At 44.3% G+C, this 24,129-nt stretch overlaps 2 protein-coding genes across 8 annotated transcripts in view; both read right to left on the minus strand.

The window, feature by feature from the left end:
• Clcn1 (chloride voltage-gated channel 1) overlaps positions 1-3,561 on the minus strand; it is a 30,483-nt gene extending 26,922 nt beyond the window's left edge. Inside the window, exons 1-2 of the mRNA XM_027943449.2 lie at positions 3,382-3,561; positions 371-491 (exon numbers count right to left, since the gene is read on the minus strand). Of these exons, the coding sequence (XP_027799250.2) occupies positions 371-491; positions 3,382-3,561 (301 nt within the window). The remainder of the gene's footprint in view (positions 1-370; positions 492-3,381) is intronic.
• Positions 3,562-8,403: 4,842 nt separating this feature from the next.
• Positions 8,404-23,684, minus strand: Casp2 (caspase 2). Of its 7 annotated transcripts, XR_011707370.1 has the most exons (13): positions 23,490-23,679; positions 20,923-21,073; positions 20,479-20,646; positions 20,244-20,325; positions 19,566-19,660; positions 19,128-19,304; positions 15,021-15,149; positions 14,777-14,867; positions 11,621-11,758; positions 11,376-11,485; positions 10,370-11,213; positions 9,096-9,165; positions 8,404-8,877 (listed from the first exon to the last, which is right to left on the minus strand). XR_011707370.1 is itself a non-coding variant. In XM_071611404.1 (11 exons), the coding sequence occupies exons 1-11, from the start codon at positions 23,561-23,563 to the stop codon at positions 11,082-11,084; spliced, it is 1,347 nt and encodes a 448-aa protein (XP_071467505.1). In that variant the 5' UTR covers positions 23,564-23,679; the 3' UTR covers positions 8,404-11,081. The 7 variants fall into 7 exon arrangements, 3 of the variants coding, with proteins under 3 accessions (XP_071467505.1, XP_071467530.1, XP_027799194.1); XR_003583846.2 differs by lacking the exon at positions 9,096-9,165; XR_011707368.1 differs by having other exon boundaries at positions 8,404-9,165.
• Positions 23,685-24,129: the final 445 nt, after the last annotated feature.

The raw sequence follows: 24,129 nt of genomic DNA on the forward strand, positions 1-24,129 counted from the left end.
AGGAAAGGGTTAAAAAAATAGACAAACGCAGCCCACCAGTCACTACCTCAAGTGTGCGGTTGAGGAGTAGAGGGGAGGAATTGGGCTCTAGGGTCTTGTGTGTGTTGCTGAATTCTCCTTACACCTCTACCAACTCCCCCACAATCTGTGAATTCCCCTATAAAGCTCCTGTTTCTTGGGAGGGTGGGTGAGACAGTAGGGAACAAGGCTCAGTGTGAAGGAGGTGGGTCAAGTGCCTTTCCCTTAGCTCCTAGAGGAGGGCTTCTATGAGTGTGTGGAAGAGGGAGGTACGTACAACGGAGCATCCAGGGTACTCTTGTAATCCCTGTACCTCCTATTCCAGAGTCCTTTACTCCTCAGTCCCCATCACCTTGACATTTAGAATAGTGGTCCTCATCCTTGCTGTCCACCGTAGAACTGGAGCCCATCTTCTTGGGCATCCCCATATCCTGTTCCTTGTCTGAGAATTGCTCTTTTTGATGGCCATAAATCTGGATGGAAGGAGAATGGTCAATGTCTATTCAGCATAGACAGAGGGCAGCAAGGAGACTCACAGACAAGAAATAGAGCTCTTTTGGATCCGGGGTGTTGAGGGCTGCATGCAGGGTACTTTGTGGTCTCCCTGCTCTTACCTTTCCACTCTCCAGTCACACATTTCCTGCTCTTTCCTGTCCATCCCTACCCCCAACACACACACACACACACACACACACACACACACACACACACACCCCTTCTTTTTATCCCTTCCTCACCCTGTACTCATCTTGGTCCATGGTAGCCTTCATCAGGGAGGCTAATTCCCACTAGGTAGTGGAGACCCAGAGAACCGTACTTAGATTGGGCATCCATAGCTGGTAGGCATTTTAAGTGTCACTATGCTTTCTGTAGGACTCTATAATTTCCAAGACCCCCAACTCCATGACACTGACTTCCCTCCTAGGGTCACTCTTTGAACCAGGTGAGGATGAACTGGCCAAGCTAGCACATGACTTTTATTCTTCATTGACTCATAAAAATTGCACATGGGTACGGAGACAAATGACTTGGTTATACTGCCTGCTGTGAATGCCTTCCTGTGGCACCTGGATTCTCTGTTGAGCTTGGATAAACCCCATCCATCTCATTCCCCAGCCTTCATAGGCATAATGAGGAATCAGGTCTGATAAGGAAGTCAATCAATCTACTTCCCAAAACAAGGTAACCAGGCCCCACTGTCATGTGAAGGGGTAGAGAGGCACAGTCAGATCCCAAAGCCTCCTCTTGACATTAGCATATGTGACTGTGAGGTGCATGTAAAATGACCACTATTAACTGCCCCCTTGTCCCCCACTACACTATCTCCAGCCTCTAGGACCAGGTGCAGGCCAGGCCATTTTGCTGATTCTGGATGAACCACTTAGAAGAGATCTGATTTCATAACATGAGCATCAGTTTTACACATGGTCCGGAACCAGCACACACTCATTGCTCTGCTCTCAACTGTTTCGTCTCCTAGGATGAGGCCAGTGGCCCAGGGAGTCAGTGTTTCCCTCAGAACCATGCCTGGGACCCAGAGTTAGAAGACACTCCCAGTGGAGTTCAGAAAACTGGGGCTGCCTTGGCTCCCTGAGGTCCCAGGCTGGCATAGCTTAGGAAGGGTGTGCTTCCTACCAAAACCTAGGCCGGGAGGTGCTACAGGACCAGATCCATTGTGCTGGTCCAGCACTAACCACCACACTGAAGCAGGGGAGGGGAAGGCAGAATCAAAACCCAAGTCTCTAAGTGATGCCATGCCTGGGACATGTTGACAGTCCTCTGTGCATGTGAAGAGTCGATGAAATGAGGTGGATGAAATGTGGAAAACTGTCATGTACTTGGGGGTTCATTATACCATCCTCCCTGCTTTGTGTAACTCTGGAATTTCCCCTCATAAAAATCCAAACTAATTTTTTTGCTTTCAAAGACTTGTGGAAACCAGCTGAACCCCTCTCCAAACCAATTTGTCATTCTTTCCCATGTGGTTTCATGCATGTTTGGCCAGTGTCCTCACTGTCACCAGAAAGTGCCCTAACTGCACTTTCCCTCAATTTGTCACCCTCCCCCCTCTAGAAATGACCAGTACCCTGTTGAGAATGAGGGTACTCACATTGTGTTCCAAGGCCTGGGTCAGAGGCCACAGTCAGGTGCCACCATCTCCAGAAACCACTATCTCACTATTGCAGCCTACATGACATTTATGTCCTGCTCCCCAAAAGTTCCACCAGCCCTGTGCTGCCTCCACAGTTTCCCTGGGGGACTGGTCAGGGCTGAGGATCCTCTTGACTCCAATGCTGTGAATCACCCGCACAGCGCACCCCTCAGGCTTCCAGCCTCACACCTACAGAAACATAGGCTCCCTGTCAGCAAAACACTTTCTAAGTCTGATCTGACCCTCAGGACACCTTCCGCTCTCGGTCTCTGCAGTTTCTGTGGCGAGAGGTAGACTTAACAATCGTGGCCTGTAAACTTTCCAGGGTGATTTCACCACCTTCCTTTCCTTGGGCCCAACTCTATTTCCTCTCTTCTAGAGAGGTTCTCGAACTTCTCCCCTTTCCCAGATCCACATGTATCAACCACATGATCAGTGGTCTGAACCCACTGATCCCCACCCCTGGAGGATGCTTCTCCCTAACTAGTTTGCCAATTCCTTTCTAGGACCAGCACCTTTCTAAGTGGTTCACACTTAATAGGTTCTTATTTGCTCAATCTTGTCATCTAAGAGCTTTCCCCCACTCCCCACCCCCTGTGGTGCTAGGGATGGAACCCAGGACCTAGTGCAAGCAAGACAAGTGCTCTACTACTGAGCTGTGTCCTCAAACTCCTAAAAGTTGAATACATCTCTCTGCTCATTTTGACATGGGTAGGTTTTTGAATACTGGCAAGACACCCAGCCTGTTTTCTCTACTTGTCTCGACTCCTTTCTTCTGCTTTCTGTAGAAGAGTTCGGTGTTTGTGTGTGTGTATGTGTATGTGTGTGTGTGTGTTCTGTGGTAGGTTGCATGGCAGAAATCCCCCAGGGTCTGCATGTGGGAGATGCTGGTAGCACAGAGCATGTGGGCTCCAACTTGAATCACTCTGTGTAGGTTACGTAAGCACCAGCTCCTCCTGGATCTGTTTCTGCCAGTTCCCCACAGGAGTTGGTTATCCTGTTAGTAAAGGCTACATGAATCTGCACATGTATTTCTAGAGTGCACACTTAGGTGAGTCCATACCCTTGAAAGGGTTTTATAATTTGAACATATTACCATGGACTTTTTACAAAGTTGAAAGGTGCTCCCTCTTTTCACCTAATTCCTAACTCATCCATCCCTGGCCCCACCTTCTCCCCTGTCCACCGCTTCCCTCCCCTTAGGACTTTACCTGGGTGGGGTGGGCGTTGTGCCGGGGGCCTGTGTCCTTTCGGAGCCGATGCTGAAGGCCCCCGTTCTCAGATGGCAGTCCATAGCTGGTGCAGTGTTCAAAGGGCATGTACTGGTACTGGGGGGCACTACCCCACCAGCTTTGTTCACCCCCATGCCTCTGTAACTGGGATCGCTCCATGTGGCCTGCCCCCCAGCCCTAGCCAGGCCTTGGCCTGCTTGCCCCTGTCCTCCCCCCAGGGCAGCTCCTTAAGCTTCTGCTCTCGCCTGTCCCCAAGGCGTCTGGGGCAGCATGCCCACCTCCAGCTATTTATAGATGCCTCCCCATCACATGACATGCCCCCCCCCCCCCAGCCACATCTGATCTGCTTGGGGTCGAAGCAGGTGTCAGTGTAGTGCTGGGATGGGGGTTGGGATAAGAACCTGTGGGACAGCCCCACAGGGAATTCCCTTCACAGGCCAGCAGCATTGTCCCCTCCCTAGTCACTAGTAGGTTTCCAGGCCCAGGTCAGTGATTCCTCTATAAATATCGCTGGGGCAGGGTAGGGAGCTGCTCAGTGTGTTCTCCAGGCTGTGTGCTGCACTGGTCTGTACTAAGGCCCTGGCTCCTACCTCTCCTTCAGCATGTGGAAGGCCAGGGGTGCGGTGCAGAAGTAACTAGAAGGTCTGGAAACGCTGGCCAGGAAACTTACCTGGGAGAGCAGCTGGTGCCTCTCTGCCATCTCTCCCTGTTGGGTGGTCTCCAACTCGGTACCTTTGCAGGGTTCAGTTCTCACCTCGATCCTGTGCTTCTTTCTGGCTGACTCTCTAACCCATTCCATTCCCTGCTGACTCCTTCAGCTCTCTGCCCTGGTCTGCCAGACGCTGCTAATAACCTTTGGTGCCACCCCCTTGATCCCATCCTTATCACCCTCTGGGTGTGGAACACTTGAGGGAAGCACTGGTAATAGCCTTGGGTTCTCGAACTTCTCCCCTTTCCCAGACCCACATGTATCAACCACATGGCCAGCCCAGATCTACGCGGAAGGACTGAGCTCCCACTTAAACTGTGGTGCCCTTGACAGCTCTGTCAGCGCAGGCAGATAACAGGGAGAAGCGGAAATAAGCCAGAGGCAAGGTGGTGGGAAAGGAGTGCTTCCCATGATGAGCCAACAAGCAAAAGACAAAGGGGAAGTCACCTCTTTATTCTTCCTCTTTTAGGCCAATAAATAATTTTTGACCGAGGCCTATCTGCTCCATCCAGCATTGGGTCTATTTCACAGACTTTCCTAAGAAGATTCCTTCCCAATGATCTCATTATAGATGAAAGCTATAAACTGAGGCAAAATTTAGGATCCATCCAAATTCAAGGACCAGGAGGTAGGGACACCAAACGTCTAGCCTACAATGTTTAATTTTGACCTAAACTAAATGGAATCACCCAAACAATCGGGAAGATGGATACCATTAAAAAGTACCTTTTCCAGGTGCTCAACATTTCTAACATTCAGAGAAATGAAATCAAAACCACGAGATATCACCTTTTAGGATGGCTACTATCAAAAAGATAAGAGGTAAGTGTTGGAGAGTATGCAAAGAATAGGGAACTATTGTGGACTCGGGTGAGAATCTAAACTGGTACAATACTTATGGAAAATAGTACGGAAATTCCTCAAAAAATTAAAAATAGAAATACCATATTATCTAGCAGTCCCACTTCTAGGTATCTGCCCAGAGACAAATAAATCACTCTAAGAGATATCAATACTCTCTTGTTCAATGCAGGACTGTTCACAACAGCCAAGATATAGAAACAACAGATCAACAGATGAATGTGATGTGCATATACAATGGACTATTATTCAGCCTTAAAAAGAAGGTAACTCTGTCATTTGTGACAACTTGGATGGATCAAGAGGACATCATGCTAAGTAAAATATGCCAGAAACAGAGAGACAAATACTTCATGATCTCACTCATGGGTGGAATCTAAAGCAGTGGAACAGAAGCAGAGAGCAGCGGCTGGGCTAGGGGTATAGGTCCTGGGGAGATGGTGGTCAAAGGATGTAAGGTTTTAGTTATCAAATGAGTTCTGGAGATGTAATGTGTGTGGTGAGTATAATTAACAATACTATACTAAGTGTCTGAAATTTGCTGAGGGTAGAGCTTAAGTGTGCTCAACACACACACACACACACACACACACACACACACACGTACACACACTCCCGGGTAACCGTGAGATGATGGTTAACTACCTTGATTATAGTGATCACTTCACAATGTATACGTATACCAATACATCAAGTTGTATGCCATAAATATGTAAAATCTCTATTTGCCAATTATATACCAATAAAATTGAAAAAAATCTCGTCTTTTCTACCATTAGTCCCATAAATCCTCAGACCTATCATCCACCCTTCGAGATGACAAATGTTTGTGATTGTTTGAGGGACTAAAGGTTCTGTGAGGCTACCTGCTCTTACTGCAGACAGTAGATAAGGCAAGCTCTAAGGAACTGGTGCGAAATGAAAGGAGCGCTTCCTCAACAAAGAAAATAGAGTGAAAAATGACATTATATTGTTGGAGGCCTTCAGAAACAGAAAAGATTTTTCACTTGTTTGTGAGGTCTGGCTCTTTTAAAGGTAATTGGTTTTTGTACAAAACTGATACAACTATCAGATGCAATTGCTATTTCCTTCCTGCCCCTGAGAAACTCAGCCTGATCTCGATTCTCAGACTTGGAGGCGGAGACCAGAGGGGTCAGGAAAGTGCTCATACCTGCCAAGTGGAAACATGCAGTCCTGAAGGAAAGCAGACTGCCACTCTAAGAACCAGATTCTTATATTAGGAGAATCAAGAACAAACCTGCGGCTTATGGAACTGCTGTTTGAAGGAAGTTATACAGAGTGGCCACAGGGGGCATAAGTGGGAGGGAGGTTTGTTTGGCGGGTAAAGGTGCTTGTATAGGATAGTCCTATGCATCTCCCTTGGAATTTAGGTATGGATTTTCTGAGTTTTTTGTATTTTCCAACTCCAAGTCCAGCCTCCCCAACTGATGGGGCAATAAATCCGACAGTCATCGTGTTATCCCTCTGCATGGCTGGCAGCACAGCACTCATGCTCCGCTTTCTGAAATTTTAGCAAAGCAACTACAACTACCTCTGAGACACTTTCTCTTTGTAGAAGACCCCACTGGTGCTCATTTCTCCTCTACTCCTTATTGGGCTTTGCTCTTTTAGGACTCCTTGATCCTAGGCTGGGGATGTAGCTATCATTATGATAGAAAGCTTGTCTACCATGTTTAAGGGGCCGAGTTCTGGGTTCAAGTCCCAGCACAGGGTGAAAAATCCTTGGTCTTTTTCTATCTATTCCCAGCAGATTAGGATTTCCCTGTAGTAATCAGCAGGCCTCTTTCTACCTCTTCTGGCTTTCCAAATATGATAATCTTTTTCCTGCATCACATTTAATCCTCATTGGGGCCTTTGAAGACAGAGACCTTTTCCTCATTTTTAAGTAAGGGCAACCGAGGTTCAATGTAAATTATCTTGGCCAAGGTTTCTAGTATCTTCAAAGGCAGGGCCAGATTTGAAAATCATACCTAGAAAGTTCTAGAATCCAAGTTCTTAATGCTACATTTCATTTATGATAAATGATAATTGAATCTCTGAGCCTTGTTTTCCTTCTGAACAAACCAAACCAAAAAACAGTGGGAAGTCCCTGTGGGACCTGGGGAGGCAGCAAACTCCTTGCTCAGTGCCTCCCTAGGCCCTGCACTCCATCCCCAGTAGCCACTCTCCTGTCTTCAGACAGCTCTCCCTCCTCTTAGGTTCGCAGCTCTGGTCTGGTATATCATTTGTTTCATTTCTTCCTGTTTTCCTTTTCCGTTTGTGAAAACAGGATGGGGAAGGGCGGCAGAGGGCAGCCCCCAGCTCAGGGAGGGGGATAATTTTAGAAGAGAATCCCCTGGCAGAGGTAAGTGGGGGAAGGGAATTGAGTTGTGAAATTCAACCTGATGCCCTGATTCAAGGGCAGGTGGCAAGGACACGAACTTCTGCTCAGCAAACACTGTTCTGTAATTCCGAAGCTTTCCCGTCTTGAAAATGGGTTCTTACTCCCAAGATTCCGGCAATTCCTTAAACTTTCCTAGATTCTTGTATCCCTGACAGCGTGACCAACTGGTTTCAGTCCCTTTTTTGTGCTCTTTGCCCCTGGTATTCTTTCACACTGGATCCCCTGTCTGGTGACGTGCTTCAGCTTAACTATGCCCTTTCCCTCTTCTTAGACAATTGCCCCCCCCCCGCCCCGCCCCGCCACCACCCACTCTGTACTCCTCAGCAACTTTCCCCAAGTCCCACAGCTATTTCCCACCCAAATGCTCCTACAGAATTTTTAATCTCTTGCTAAACCTCTGAAGCCCACCTCTACCTGCACATTTGTCTCTAGACATATACCCCAAGAGCACAACTCAGAATCCAGTGCTTCCATGCTGCCCTAGAATTCTTTTTTTTTTTTTTTTGGTACCAGGAACTGAACTCGGAGGCACTCAACCACTGAGCCACATCCCCAACCCTATCTTGTATTTTATTTAGAGACGGGGTCTTAGTGAGTTGCTAAGTGCCTCGCCTTTGCCGAGGCTAGCTTTGAACTCAAGATCCTTCTGCCACCTTGTGCCACCATGCCCAGCCCTAAGTCTGTTACAATCTCTGCTCACCTTAAACCTCACTTGGACCATGTGAGAAATGGAGTACTACTATTCCTTCCCTCCTATCCTCCTATTCCAGTCCAGTCTGTCACTCCAGCCTCCATCCCATAATTAAATAAGCTAGAACCAACACTGCTTGGTAAAGACTCATCTGAACATGAGAAATCAAACCCAGGGCTATGCCAATGTATGAGAAAGAGGGGCAGCAAAATAAGGGGTCTTCAGTTCTAGGTATGCCTCATGAGGTGGCAAGGAACGACGCAGGACAAGGCCCAAGAAAATGAAGACACGTGGCTCTGAAAACTGAGCATCTACAGAAACAGACACCAGGCAGGCAACAGTAACAAATATGAACATTTATTTGGCACCTCATGGCAAAACAAATCTTGGCAGTGGGAAGTGGAAAGGCTAGATCACTCAAATACGCCCATCCTACACTGACCCAAGGGAGCAAGTCTTCAAGCCACCCGCTCGCACAACAAATGTTTATTGAGCACCTTGACTATTGCATGTGTGCATTCCGCTAGGCACCATGCAGGATGTGAAAGAAGCTGTCTCACAGATGGTATGTCTTCAAGGAGCTAAAAATACCAGTGGACAAAAACAGAACACCTGGAAAAACACAAGTACAAATACTCAACTGTACAATGTCAAAAGGGAAATTTTGTCAAAAAGTAGGATTCTAGAAAGGGTTGGCTGCTGGCCTCCTTTCTTCATTCAACGAACATTTACTGAAGATTTAGTAAGCGCCAAGCACTGGGTCCATACAGGTAAGAGAGCCAGGGTTCCTGCCCTCTTGGAGCTTATAGCCTAGTAGGAGATATAAAAACAAACAAGTAAAACAAACAAATATGTAATTACAAGTTGCAATAAGTGCAAGGAAAGAATGAAGCGAGCTGGACAAGGTGGTGGACACCGTAATTGCAGGTTCTTGGAAGGCTGAGGCAGGAGGATCAAAAGTTCAAGACCAGAATCAACAATGTGGCAAAACGGGGCTGGGGGTGTGGCTCAAGCGGTAGCGCACTTGCCTGGCATGTGTGCGGCCCAGGTTCCATCCTCAGCACCACATACAAACAAAGATGTTGTGTCCGCCAAGAACTAAAAAATAAATATTAAAAAAAAAAAAAAACCCAAAAACAATGTGGCAAAACCTCTTCTCAAAAAATAAAAAGGACTAGAGGATGCAGCTCAATGGAAGCATGCCCCTAGGTTCAATCCTCAGAACCAAAGAAGAAGAATTAAACAGAAAGCAGTAATAAACAGAGAAGACTGTTTATAGACCATAGATTGGGAAGGCCTCCATGAAACTCGAAGAATAAGATGCTATCCCAGGCAAGAGCATTGGGATAGAGAGCTTAGAACAGCTGAGACACTAAGAGGCCACGGGGTTAGAGCATAGTGAGAAGCCACTACTTAATAAGGTTCAAGTGGAAGACAAGGGCCATATCTCACAAACTAGAGTAAGGAGTTTGAATTTTATGAGGTGTAACAGGAAGCCAAAGAGTTCCAAGCAGGAGAATGACATCATCAGATTTATATTTAAAAAGCAAAAAAGTGGCCAGGCAATGGAACATGCTTATCATCCCAGTGACTTAGGAAGCTGAGGCAGGAGGATCAAAAGTTCCAGGCAGCCTCAGGAACCTAGTAAAACCCTAAGTAACTTACAAAAAACCTGTCGTCCCCCCTCCCCCCACAAATAATAAAAAGGGCTAGAGATGCAGCTCAGTGGTACAGTGTCCCTGAGTTCAATCTCTAATACCAAGAAACTAAAAACTAAAATAATGTCCCCCAAAACATAATGAACAAACAAAAAAACCCCAAACCATTCTGTTATGTGAAGAATAGACTGGAGGGGGTAAAATGGAAATGGAAAAGAATGCCTTAAGAACAGGAAGGTTTCATAGAAGCAGAAATAAAGTTTCTAGGTTTGAAAGAATAATAATGTATGTGGTAATATCCTCACTGAAATAGAATGGGAGGGGAGAGAAGACCACATAAAATCGAAACAAGTCTGACAAAGAAGCAGAGTGCAGGAGCCAAAGGACCCAGCAAAGGGGCACCGCCCACTGACATGGCAGCACTGAACAGGAGGAAACACAGTGAAAGGAAGAGACATGAAGGAGGGAGACAACAGTGGAAGCTATTCCAGAAATCCAGATGTGAGGTTCCCTTTGACTGCTCGGACATGAGAACACTACGGGAGAGGAAGGGACATGTCGGAGAGAAAGCAGACACGGTGGCAGGTCAGTGTGAGGAGAACACCACCCTCCTGGCCTTTTGCCCACTCTCCCCACACACTCACTTCAGTAACCGCTCGGGGAAAACAGGCCCAAGGAAGCTCTTTAACACTCCCAGGAGCAAAGCATGCAGACCCAACCGCTGATGAAAGGCTGGCTTCCTGCAGCCCAAAGGGCGAAGTGAGAAGACTGCTGTCCACAGGGACCCGCGGTCCTGAAGGGAATGTACAGGCACTTCTGCTCACAGTAGAGGGTGTGTCTTTCAGTCACATCTACCTTTTCAAAGCCAAATGAAAATGCCTATGTTAACTAAGGACACCCTCCAAACTCTCACTCTGGGACAAACGGTGTTGGGAAGCGAAACAAACAACAGATATGAGACCATCTCTGAGACATCATTACTACTGTAATAAGAGTGACGACCAAAGTGCCCCGCAGAAGCCCTGGGGGCCGAAGTAACAAACACTAAGAAATCTGCATGCCCTCCCCCACAATGGTACTGTTCATAGCACTGCCTGCCAGGCTCTTTGATTGCAGCCAAAACATTCCTGGCAACAAGTTCAGCCAGAGCCGGCTCTACAGGGAGAGCTTCACACAAGAGGAGCTGGCCTGGAGTCCCACACACAAAGGCGGAGATGACGGGCACCGGAAACAAGCCTGGGGGGTCCCCATATCCCTGAGGGGGCAGAACAGAAACTGCATCTGGAAGAAAAAAGGCTCTATCGTGCCTCTGGTGATCCAGTGGCCGCCAACAGCATGGACGATGGGGAGGTGGCATCACGTGGGAGGGTATCCTGGGAACAGGTAGAGGTGACGGCACAGAGTGCTGCAGTACTCAGACATCTCCTTGCATCGGTGGAACTCTGTGCCAGGGGCATAGCCTTCACGCTCCTTGATGAGGGCATTCACCTGGAAAGGCAGAGCCAGTGGTCCAGAGTCTGAGATCAGCTTGTGCTTTCACGACAGCAGTCCAACACAGGAGAAGAGAGCCTAAGAGAAGTGGGGCAAGGAAGAGAAGGGAGAATGCTACGGAGATGCGAGGGCTTGTGGAGCCGGCCCAGGCTGACTTACCTTAACCAGCATGTCGGCCACATGCATGTCACAAGCCCTCTCAGAGAACACCTGAGTGAGTGCCTCAATATACCAGGAACCCCGTTTGGTATTCCGCATGGCAGCAGTGCCTGCAACCAGAAGGCATGAAGGTCATGGGGAATCCTCCCCCATACAGGTGACTTCCATGGTATCTTGTAACCTGCAGTATGAAAAACTCAAGCCCAGAGTATATCTTCTGGGTTACCTACTGGAATTCCAAATACCTTTGAGGCAGGCATAGCCACAAATCATGTCAGAGCGAGTGGGCAGTCTCATCCTCAGCATCTCCTCCTTCCCAGCATCACTCTCCTCACACCCGGGCTTCTTTCCATCCTGCTGGTCAACACCACGATCAGTCTCATCTGTAGAAAGGCACACAAATTGAACAAAGATGTTACTTTCTCCCATCTCTAGCAGCCTGTCACAGGTAAGCCCAAGTTCCCTATAACCTTGAATGGGAAGAGTCATCTCCAGCTGTTGTCTCCAACCTATGATAGATGAATTTAAAAACAGAAGTTATTACTTTCCCAGCATGCCTCATTATCCAGGGGGTGCCTACTAGGCCAGGCACTGCACTCAAACACATGCATATATACACGGCGAGGCAAAAAAAATCATCTAAGTTCAATTGGAAAAATACCTAGAAGTCACAGTGCTTTGACTGTAAAACGCAATAGAATATTGACACACTCAGTTTTATTACATAAGCAAAAACCAAAAAATGCTATATAAAAATCATAACTTTATATTATCGGTAAAATAAGCTATAAAACTAATCATGATCAGTAGTTCCCATGGTGATTTTGATAGCTTTAAAGCTTACTACTTGTTTAATTTTACAAGATAAATTATAGCAGGCATCTAAGATTTAAGAGAAATTTTTAAAAGGAAGAAATTAAAATAGGAATAATTTATTTTTTTCCCTCAAAACTGAAAAAAGAACACCATTATTCAAGCTCAGTGGTAGTGTCATAGCATCACTGAGCACATGCCCAAACTCTTGACTTAGAGCTTATCTATCCCAAGACAGATTCTTATTTTCAATGTTGCTGTTTCATTTGGGGGGAGGCAGGAGTCCTGTTGGTAGAAAGGGAGACAGGGAAGACCACAGGTCAATAGCAGAGGTGTGTGCTCTTTCATAGTATTTCCTGCTCCATGCAACATTCAAGAGCCTGGTGAAAAATTGTGGAAAAAAGGACCAAGATTCAATGATTCAATAATAGGTCACTGAGCAACAGCCATGTATCAGATGCTGTTTTATATGAAGCCCTAAGGATATGGTAAAGGAAAAGTCACCTTATGAAACTTCCACTTCAATTGAGATGTTAGTCAACTTGGCAGGGGTCATACTTTCATAGACATTAATTATATTATCAAATGTAGCAGAAGGAAAGCTCAAATTTTCAAAGGAATAATCAACTACTGTTCATCCTTTAATGAATACAGTTTTGAGAGACAAGGGGAAGAGGAGGAGCAAAGATTCAGATTACCCCAGGAAAGAGCAATTGCCCTATCCAGATTCAGTTCTGTATTCATCTCTGAATTCATAAGAAAATGACCACTAATGTCATATTTATTTCACTTTGCTGGTTATGACTCCTAAAGGAAATGGGCCAAGATAAGAATGTCCTTCAAGAGACAGGGAACTCCTTTTTTGCCTTCACATCATAGATCTATCACTCAGTAAATGCTACTGGTTCTTTCTTTACAACATCTCCTAATGTTTTCTATATTACTGCTACAATTTCTTAGGCAGGTAAATTTTCATTCATTCATCAACATTTGTAAGTGCCACCAGGGGCAGGCAGTGCTCTGGACTTGGGAAAAGCACAGTTAATGCAAAACTAGGTTTGTGTTCTCATATGCTCTTAGAGCAGCTCCCTCACATGGTGACCTTCCTGGGGGAAACTCAACATATTATTTCTTTCTTAAGCTCCCAACAGCTTCATACTGTCATCTGTTGAAGTTCAAAATCTCAACTATGAGTAAAAGTTTGTAATCAGCTGGACCTACTTCCTGTGATCATACACACCACAGGAAATGTCAGCTTTTTAACTGGATCCCACAACTGGGGTTAGGGGGAATGTGTCCTTTTACTCTCAGGTGCTTGTCACATTATACTGTTCCTTTCCCTTGGAAAAACTCTCCAAAGACTTTACCAAAGATTTACCTATGTAAATCATATATCCTGGATCCAAATTAAGCCTTACCCTAGCCACAAAAGTCTTTTCATACTAACTGCACTTAAAATGATGTATTCTTACTAAGTATTTCCTCATAGGTGTGGTTTCTAATTTTGCTCATGCTTGAGAACTAGTCTCAAGCTACTAAGTGTATATTTGCTTTAGTTTCCAAAGTAACTGCTAGGCTCTAAAGTGAGGCCACATCCTCTTTTGCTTCTGTGATAGTATCCGGTGTAGTATTAGTCATGTTGTAGGGCCTCAGTAAACTACATCTTTGGTGATATCAGATTAGGAAAATAATGTTAGCTATTATATAACAGCTTCAAAAATGTGAATGGTTGAACAAAATGGACTTCAACCCAAACTATAAGCCCCTTGAGGGCAGTGACCACATTCTAACAGTCATAGCTAGCTTTGTAGATTTACCCTAAATCAGGTACTGTGTAAACTTGCTTTTTCATGCACTGTTCTATCTAATCATCACAACCACCTTATGAAATAGGTATAACTGTCTACATTTTATTTAAAGAAAACTGAGGCGAAGGAATGTCAAGTAACTTCTTTAACTTCAAATAATTACTAAGCAGCAGAGTCAGAATTTGACTCCAAATTTAGAACTCTTAATTACTACTGTTTTCCTCCAGGGTGAGAAGCAGGCCTGTGGTGTCTTCTGAGCCTTGTCATGCAGGCCTGCCTCTTAAAGGGGTAGAACAGACTGCAGGAAAAAAAAAGAGGGACAGAAGCAGCTCAGGAAAGTCCAAGGTTGAAATGGAGTCTGTATTGTTATCCTGTGTGGTCCATGAATGATAAAAAGGAAGCAAGAATGGAAGTGTAGGTGAACAGAGAAGTACAAGGGGGAAGACAGAAGGAAAGAGAAAAGAGGAAGGAGATAAAATGTGAAGAGAAGTAGGAAAAGAGAGACAGAAAAAGGGGCGAAGACACTGACAAGAGAACTCTGAGAACAGGCTATGGTGGTGCACAGAGAACTGACCAGCCTGAGAGCCAGGGGCTGCCCAAGTCCCAGCACACCCCATGCATTGGGAGACACTTACAGAGCAAGAGAGGCGGTGGCAGCAGTGAACAGAAGGAGGTGCCCAAGGGATCCAATAGCACCTGAGAGGAGCAAACAGGAAAGTGAGAGCTGGTGGAGGCTGCCCAGGAGCCATCACCCAGGTGCCGGTCTGCCAGGGCACTCACCTCCACGGCAGGCCTGGATGAAGAACATTTTCGGCTTGTTCTGTAGGCTTGGACAGTTAGCGTTGTCAAAGAGCCGAAAAACCTCTTGGAGCTGCGGAGAGAAATAAAGGAGAAGAGAGGATAAGTTGTCAATAAGGACTCTGGAAGTCCTACACATACAACAGTAACTGCTGCTATAAAGGAGGGCAGGCGGGAAGTGACGCAGCTTAGGTCCAACTGTCAGCTTCCCCTAGATTACACACACCTGCAGCAGTTTGCCGTCCACACCATAGATGCTGCCCTCCACACCATGTGAAAGGAGTGCCACTATGCAGGAGTCTGTGACACGGTGTGCAGGTAACTGTGCAAAATTCTGGAGTTTCTCTTGCATTTCCTAGAAGAAAAACACCTTTCAGAGTTGTTTACTGACATCAGCACCAATATAAATACCAATCTCTAGTTTCTGTTTGAAACCCTAAGCTATTAAAGATAAAATGTTTTCTGTATATTCCTGTAGCAAATGATATGTCACCACTTTGAGAGGCTAAACAAAGCTATGCACTTGCCAGAAAAATGCACAAGAATTCAGACACAAAACTCTGCATATAGATTCACAGACTCACTGGGAAAGGTTACAAACTCCTAGACTAAAGCAAGCCCCTAATGAAGCTATTCCTGAGCTGGTCAACTGTAATTTGTTCCCTGACAATGAACCAGATCCTTCATTTGAACAAATGACCTTACAAATGACACAAGGGGGACCATTATTCAGCTACAGGTAAAAAACATTGCTCTGTGACAGGGTTAATATCATCATGACAGAAAGCACAGCAGAATTTATGTTTCTTTCTGTCAGGGACTATAAATATCCAAGAGACAATGACAACGTCTGCATAAAACATTTTGCTTAAGGAAAGCACACTGTGATGGACGATTCCACACAGGGTAGACTACATATGTGAATTCCAATGTTAGTCACCTAGGAGTGAACCAGGGTCCGTAGATTAGAACAATGGTTAGCCTCTTGAGGCTCCAATTTCCACATAATAGGAAAATAATTACAAGCAAATGTTCTTAGTTTGTGAAGATTAAATGAGCTATTGCACAGAAAGGAATCAATCACTGTGTCTGTCATTATAACACGCATGTCTAATAGAGTAATCATGTTACTTAAAAAAAAAAAACCTATTATGGATCAATCTTGTAGTTTGAATGAAGATCTTGTTTATCTTGCACAAATGCCTACAGGAAAATCACTAACTTAAACATTTGGTTCATCCACCAGAGAGTTATATATTGTCTTACAGTATAATAATTTTCAAACCTATGTCTCTCTGGGTCTTCTCTCGTACCTGAGATAAGCAGAGAGAAAACAAATTCATTTGATTATGGATTTGAAGGAAATTTAATGAAAATATGCTCTTTCCCATATATATTTACCATCCACCCATCCCATAAAGACCATGTTAGTACAATATATTTTACTGGTTCCCAAAGTGTGATCCCTAAAGCAGCAATAGCAACATCAGATAGGAACTTGTGAGAAAGTTTCTGCTGCAAACTGTTAACAAGCCCTCCAGCTGATCCTGATGCTATAAGTTTGAGATGTATTGATCTATTTGTTTGGAATAATACTTCTGTTTGCATATAATTGAAATGTAATATAAAAGAGTTAAAATGCATGGCAATATAACTTGAAATAGACAATATTAAAAAAAACAACAACTATTTTTTCTATCTTTGGGGTAAATAGAAGCCAACTATAATGGAAATCTTAAATTAATAAAAGATCCAAAATTAATTTGTTTATGAAACACATAATTTCAAGAGATAACATGCTCGTGAATGTTCCTTTAGAGTTGACCATTAGTAGAATTGAACATGTAATAGTTAAGAAGTTACTTTTGCTTGAAGAATGGAATAAAATATATACCTGGGCATCTAGTCATAAGTATTTTCAACTTCATAAAATTATTCGGCCAGTAAATAGAGTATAACAAAACTCAAAGTAAGAACATACATACTTTGTAGCTAAACTTAATAAGATTAAACTATTCAACAAATGCAGATTAGTTATTTGGAGGAATTTTTCCACAAGTAGAATAGCTTAAAATAGGATCTGTAGATTTATTTCTGCAGTAGTTCTATAAATAGCGGGGTTCTTAGCTCTTGGGTGTGTTTTGGCTGGGGGTTGGGAAACATGTGAAAAGAACCTGTGAATCCTCTGAAATTACACACAAATTATAAGGATGGCTGCATTTTCCAGGGATGATCCAGCCTGTCCCTACATTCTCAAAGCAGCCTGTGACTGGAATGTAAGTTAGAAGACATTAGCACATCAGAAAAGGAACTTTGCCACTTCAAAATGTATCTCCATTTCTTAATGTCCGCATTAGGTCTAGCAACCTCCTGAGGTACAAGGTAGATGCAACAATGCAAAGAGATACTGAAAATAAACCTGGGCGGAGAGAGTTCTGGTGTTCTCTTTGGCACTATCAACAGAAGAGTGTTCACTATGATTAACTGTATTATTCCCTGTTTTCTAATGGAATTTAAAGTCAAAAATGTCTGACAGGCGAAAAAGAAGACCTTAATGTTTTTTGGTGCTGAAAAATTACACAAGAGTAGTCTCTTGAGAGGTTTACCAGGAAGCAGCACGCAGGGCAGATGCCCAGTGCATCAAATTATGACACCCACGGTGATCACCTAGTTTATGACTCACGCAGCTCTTGCCTACACACTCTTCTCCCTGCCTAGATGCCACCACTCTCCTCTGCCTTAGTAGCCTCTTTAAGTCTCACCTGCCTCATTTATCCTTCAGACCACATGTTCCCAGGGGGTTCTTCCTCTTTGCTCCTACAGAAAATGGTGTCTCTAATCCTATTTGGTCTTTAGGAATATAAAGGGATGCATTTCCTTTTTAGATGACATTAAGACTCCTTAATCTATCTCAAGTCCCTTGAATTCAAGGCCCACATTTTAAAAATTTCTGATAGCTAACAGTCCCCCATTATAAGGTGCTCAAAATTAAGCCTCATTGCAACTCTAGTTATAGAACACTGTTCCCAGAGAATGAGAATTCAATAGGTCCTTGAATCTGCACCAGGCTTGCCATAAATGAAATGGCATTTATTAAATCTACTGAATGTATCAAAATACAGCAGTAAACAGCTGAGTTGGTGACTCAGTATTGTATCTTTAACTATTATGCATATAAAATCCTTTCTCAGTTGTGTATGATTTAGAAAACCATCACATGATAGACTCCTAGTGAAATGAATGGCTGAACCAAAACCTCTGAGGAAACATACACAGTGTACATTTTGTGTCAGTGACCTTGTCACAGGACTCCCTCTGTAGTGACTGGTACACAGGCTACCCTTGTCCCTGCATGGCCAGCAGGCCTCTCTGGCAAGTGTGTGACCTACTTCAGTACAAGACAACCGAAGATGCTGTTCTGCTTGGCTCTTATGGGGAAGCTGGCAAAAACACCAGAGGACAACACCTAGGTACCCGCTGACGAAAATGGCCGCAGCCAAGTGACAGCAGATGCATAACTATTCCCACAGAAGCAGGACAGCTGGGGAACAAAGGACACAGAACAAATGCTAAACACAAAACCAAGATTCTTTGCCTCAACAGGACAAAGTGAATCTCCTAGAAATTTTAATGTCACCACTAACAACCCCAAAGGCAAGTTTAAGGAAGTATTATTATGGAATCAAAATAGTTCATAATAAACTTATATATAAGTGACTGTTAATTTCAAGAGAAATTCTAAAGGCAATGAAATCAGTAGTGGTGCAGCTTGGTCACTGAGGTTAATGAGGAATAACCCCAATGAAACTGCTTATGGTCTGAGAATCTAGTCTGGAAGCAATCTACCCACAAAAGGACTTGGGGCCATAACCCCATAACATATGGGGAATATGATTTGAAAGAATTATACCTTCTAAAGTAATCATTTAACAAATAATTAAGCTCCTAAGCAGTGGTATCAAGCAAGAATAAATGTCCTGCATAGTTCCAGTTTATAAATATCTTTTCTGAGTTAGTTAGGGTGAATCCCAGTATCTCATCACTTCCTGAGAGGCTGGGAATCAAGTTTCTGAACATGTAAAAGTGAGAACCTAACCCTGGACTATTATTACTCCATGAAAGCACAGCTACTCTGAGATGTCAACACTGATACAGCTGGATGGTTCTAATTCTTTTTTACTAGATTGCAAAGTGAAGAGCACAACAGTAGTGACGCTGTGAGTACATAACCTCTAAGACACATCCTAGCAGGCACAGAGGCAGCAGACTTGTCTGGCCCCCACGTGTTGCCCAGTCATCTGATTTACGTGCCAGTCTTTCCAGTCTCAGGTACCTGTGCCGTCTGGTCATGCAGGACATGGACATTGTAGCCCAAATGTTTGAAGAGGGTGACTAGAGTACTGTGGTCCACATCCCCTCCAGAGCGAAATTCCAGTTCTTTCTCTCCAGTGAAGAGCACATTACTCAGCACCAATGCCAGGCCACGAGGCCGAGACTGCAACCTGTAGGCCTGGGGAGTGGGGGCAAGTTAGACCATGAGCTTCTTAATGACAGGAACTATGACACCCTCACTAGATTAGGCATCCCCCACTCCCAAAGACATAATCTTCTTAACTTCACCAGGTGAATAGAGACCCACTTACAGAAGGCATCCAACCAGCAATGACTTTCTGACTAATAAGGCAGTTAGAAAATGCACATGAAAACTAGGTTCAAAGACTCATGAAAGAGTATCTAATTTCCAACTTTCTTGCCATTACACAAGACTCACCAACTGGCAGTGTGTTTGATAAAACTCAGGAGTGCAAGGCTTCACCTGAAGGCAAGGAGGACCATCTCCATTATCTAGGGAGTGTTCCATAGTGTCTGTGATACAAAAAGAAAGCAAAAAAACTTGTATATAATTCAAACATCAATTCTAGCAGTTAATTATAATATCAGACATCCCTCTGAACTGAGGTTTTGATAAATTTTGGTCTTTTATTCCCCTGACTGGTAAACTCCAAGAGGGCACAGGTGCTGTTAGCTTCAGCTCACAGGGGATCCTCTACACTGGGCTCAGGAGTAGTAGGTACTCAACTTGTTTAATGTCTGAAAAGGTGATCTGATAAATGCCTGTTTTTAACCACCAGGCTACACAATTAGTAGGTTGGTAGCCCCAAACATAGTCTTTTCTCATTCAGTTTTAAAGAAAAGACAAGTTAGTTGGATAGAAATTTTCTACCAATATAAGTTGCTCAACAGGCCAATCATCATAAAGAATATTAACTGTGATGGAAGGGAAATGGGCCCAGCTAACGCACTATTTAAATTATCCTACTAGTCCTTAACAAATTCACTGAAGGAATTGTTCCCAGTATGAAATATGTCTTAGTTAAGGAAAAGCCAAACACTAGTCAAAAAAAGAGAAATCAATGTGTGAGACTCCTTTTAACCCATTAATTCTCACCTGACGACAGGCGGAGCTGCTTGTGAGGGGTACAGGACTCACATACTGGGAAAGGGAGATTCATGTCGTAGTCACAGCTCAACTGTAAAAAAATTTTAGGACTCACCATGATAGACCTTAGGGAGAAGGTTCAGTCCAAATAAAATAAAATCTAGTTTCCCCACCCTGTCCCCAAAAAGTCCTTTCCAGCCAGAGTAACCCTTCCCCAAATCTCAACATATCCAGGGCTCCATACCGGTGGGAGTACGTGCTGAAGACCAGAGAGAGTGGTGAGTAATAGATCCTCCAGGTGCCCCTGCTTGGTCTCCCTCAGTGCTGCACAGAAAGCATCAAAAGCCTGGGGTCCCCTCTTGGGCAGCAAGTTGAGGAGTTCCACATTCTGGCTGAAACTGCCCACTTTGGCCTGAGAGACCAGAACAAACTATGAAATCACAATTATCTAGTTATAATCCCATTTTTTACATAAGCTTTCTAGTAGTTTCCTCATTCATCTTAAGAATTCCTTTTACAGAAAAAGTTATGTACAGGTGAAGTCTTTTCCATTATGTCTTTTCTTTCAAATTCTCTATAGTTAGGAAGGCATCTGCATATCCTTAGCAAGGCATCATGGCTTATCATCTTCTATTCCTACCCCTAAGATTAATTTATCTCCTTGCCCCTCTCTTTTGCCTCCAGATACCTGGATGAGCTCCCTCATTTCCAGAGTGATGATGTCCTTCTCCAGGAGATGTTCCAATAGTTCACTCAGCAACAGCTGTTTGGCTAGCACCACTCGGTTCTTTTTCAGAGTCTCCTGATGGTCAGGATGCATACCATAAACCACTGATATCCTATAGACAACAGTAAATGAAAAGGCAGTCGAGTACAAGTTGGGACAAAGAGTAGAGGAAGAGCCATGGACAAAATAAACAAAAAGGGGACTTACAATAACAAAGATTAGGCTCATTATACTGAATTTGGTTAAAATCAAAGATGTACTAAGCAGTAATAGTACACCAATCCTAAGGGAATAATGTAAAATTCTTTGGGGAGTACATTCAACTGAGGCTATCTGAGATGAATTGTCTGAGTGTGGGATAAAAATATCTTGATACCTAGAGGATAGGAAAGGCAGCAGAATACAACAGACACTAGTATGGCAATATGTAAATCAATGGATGTGTAACTGATGTGATTCTGCAATCTGTATACGGGGTAAAAATGGGAGTTCATAACCCACTTGAATCAAAGTGTGAAATATGATATATCAAGAACTATGTAATGTTTTGAACAACCAACAACAAAAAATTAAAAAAAAAAAAGAAAAAAAAATATCTTGATACCAAATACAAGTACACATATATCTAAGAGAAAGGATGTATCTCTGTCAGACAGACCAATATTAAGAGAGTTCCAGAAAACATTCATAGTATTAATCTAAAAGTAATGTAAGTTTAAAATGACCTTGGGTGAGGAATAAAATAATTTAATACAAAGGCAAAATCTGAAGCCAATGGCCAGATTTAATAGTCACATGCTTTCTAGATTACTTACACAAACGAAGGTTTTTAAAACCTTTAAGTTACTGTGACAAAATGACACTAGAAATGATCAGAATCCTATCAGATGTAGTGATGAACAGTGTCACTTGAAATTATACTGCAAGGTTAAATTACTGTGGTAATTTATTAGAGATATCTGTATTTCAAAGATTTTTTAGTGTTTCTATCAATTTGGGAAGAGACCAACTTCTGCTTATGAATTAAAGACTCCTATTTCCGATATATTATCTAGGTGCCCTTGTATGTAAATGCAGAGGTCTGCTTAGTTTTCAAATACACAACATTAAAGGCTTGTTGGAAGTGAGCAGTGAGAAAAGAAAAAAAGGTCCATCACACAACCTAAAACCTAGTTAATTAAACCTTCATCCTGACTTCAAAAAATAATAAAATTTACAAGAAAAACATGCATCTATAAAATGGATGTACTTGGACTAGATATTTATAGTTAGAGGGAAAAGCAGAGTCTGAGAGGAATTCAGATATCCAAGAAGAGAACAAGTGGGCATCTAAGACAGAGGAGATATTTAGAATATCCTGCTATTCCAAATTTGGTTCATAAGTAACAGATCTCTTTTCAAAGCAGCAGATCTCTTATGATTGGTAACAACCCTAAGGAATTTGAGATAAAGATCAGTCTTTAAAACTTTCTCTTCCGAATAGTTTTCACAAGGGCCATTCCCTCTAGGTCCTCTCTGCCTACCACGCTTCTATTTCTTTTGGAAGACCTTTGGCCTGTCCTTAAAGTTGATACTGAATTAGGACTCCCCAAAAAGACTCTCCTCCCTAGGCAATCTTTTCCATTCTTACAACTTACTCAATTTCCCTCAAGTACCAGACTTGGTACTTGAATTTTCAACCAAAAATTTATCGGTTTTTATCGAAAACGTGGTCCACTCTCTGCACACCTGCTCCCAATGTGAACTTTTCAAAAGTTTCCAAACCTTCAATTTTTAAGACACAGTTGCAAGGTGGGGGCAGAGAACCAAGGGAGTCTAACAAAAACCAAGTTTTGGAGTCTAACAAAACCAAGTTTTGATTCTGTGTGCTTCTGAAGGTGCCTATTCCGAAATTCTGGGTTAATCCCCAGTCCTGGCCCTGGTTTGGACCAAGACCATTACAATACATCTTTCCCGTTATATCTGTCTCATTACAGGAAAGATCAAGGCAGAAGTGGCGACTTGCTCTGAGACTCAGGAGCCTCCCAATCTTCCCAGAGTACTTAAACTTCAATGCCTATGTTGAATTCTTCTTAAAAACTTGGTCATTATATGGAAAGCAATGCAGGTCATGAAACTGTCTATCCAAATCAAATGTATATCAGGCAGAACACTTATGCCTGCAGAAAGGCTCATTGGTTTTTAAGGAGAACAGTTAGTTCCTCCTCATCACCCAGAAGAAAGGATGGAGACTAGCAGGGCTGCAAAGAGCTATCCTTATGCAGAGCCCCCAAGAGGTGGACAAAGGGAGGCTGGGGCAGTCTTTGCTCACGAAAGGCAAGGCCAAGAGGGCTGCTCGCGCGCCCCTGCGCGGGGTTTGGCTCGGAACGGCCCCGAAGGCTCCTCAGGGCCTCCCATCCTTGGCAGCTAGCCCGGACACGGCTACTTTTAGGGCTCCAAGAACAGGGGGCGACAAGACTGCACGCTGGGACCGCGCGGTCGACTCTCCTGGACGCCATGAAGGCCCCAATGACCCCTTCCCCTCTCACCTGCGCCTCCGGTCAGCAGCCATTAGCCCCCTTTGCTGCAGGGCGGGAGGGGACCCCGCGCTCGGCGCCGCCATTTCCCGCTTTTCCCGGGCTGTGCACGCACCGCCCACAACCCAAACAAACCCAGGGCCGCCACTTCCTCTGCATCCCTCCCCCGACCTCCTGGGCAATCGCGCCTGCGCCTACTGCTCCTAGCCCGGCCCCGCTTTCAGGCAGGTCCGCCTTCGTGATGGTGCGTGCGCAACACAGAACTCTTGCCCGGGTCGCGCCGTCTAATGGGAAGAGAGCAGGCGCCGGCGGAACTGGAAGGGGCGGGGAATGGCTGAAGCCCCTCCTACTGAAGAATCCGACTGGCCATCGGCTCCCGCGGAAATCAAGGCCTCCTCCTTTGGCTCCTCCCCCCGCTCCCTGCCAATTCTGCTGCAATAACTTCCGGAGACCGAGGCAGTGAGACTTGTCGCTTTACTGGAGTTACCCCCAGGGGCCGAATGCACAGATTAGAGGGCGAACACCAGAAGGCGCTAGACAAGACCCCCGCGACGAATGTTGGTTTGCGGGGGAAGTGAGGAGCATCCCAGTCGCAGCACATTGGGGGTCTGAAGAAGCAGGACACGGGGCTGGGGTAGAACCCCAGCAGTCA

This window comes from Marmota flaviventris, chromosome 1 (assembly GCF_047511675.1).
Source record: "Marmota flaviventris isolate mMarFla1 chromosome 1, mMarFla1.hap1, whole genome shotgun sequence".
NCBI classification, from domain to species: Eukaryota; Metazoa; Chordata; class Mammalia; order Rodentia; family Sciuridae; genus Marmota; species Marmota flaviventris.

Coding starts and splice junctions, on each gene's coding strand:
- Casp2 (XM_071611404.1), bottom strand. CDS start 23,563: ATGGCGGCGCCGAGCGCGGGGTCCCCTCCCGCCCTGCAGCAAAGGGGG. Junction 19,661..20,243: donor GCAGCTCCGCCTGTCGTCAG/GTGAGAATTAAT, acceptor TTTGTATCACAG/ACACTATGGAACACTCCCTA. Junction 11,759..14,776: donor CATCCAGGCCTGCCGTGGAG/GTGAGTGCCCTG, acceptor GCCTTTCTACAG/ATGAGACTGATCGTGGTGTT.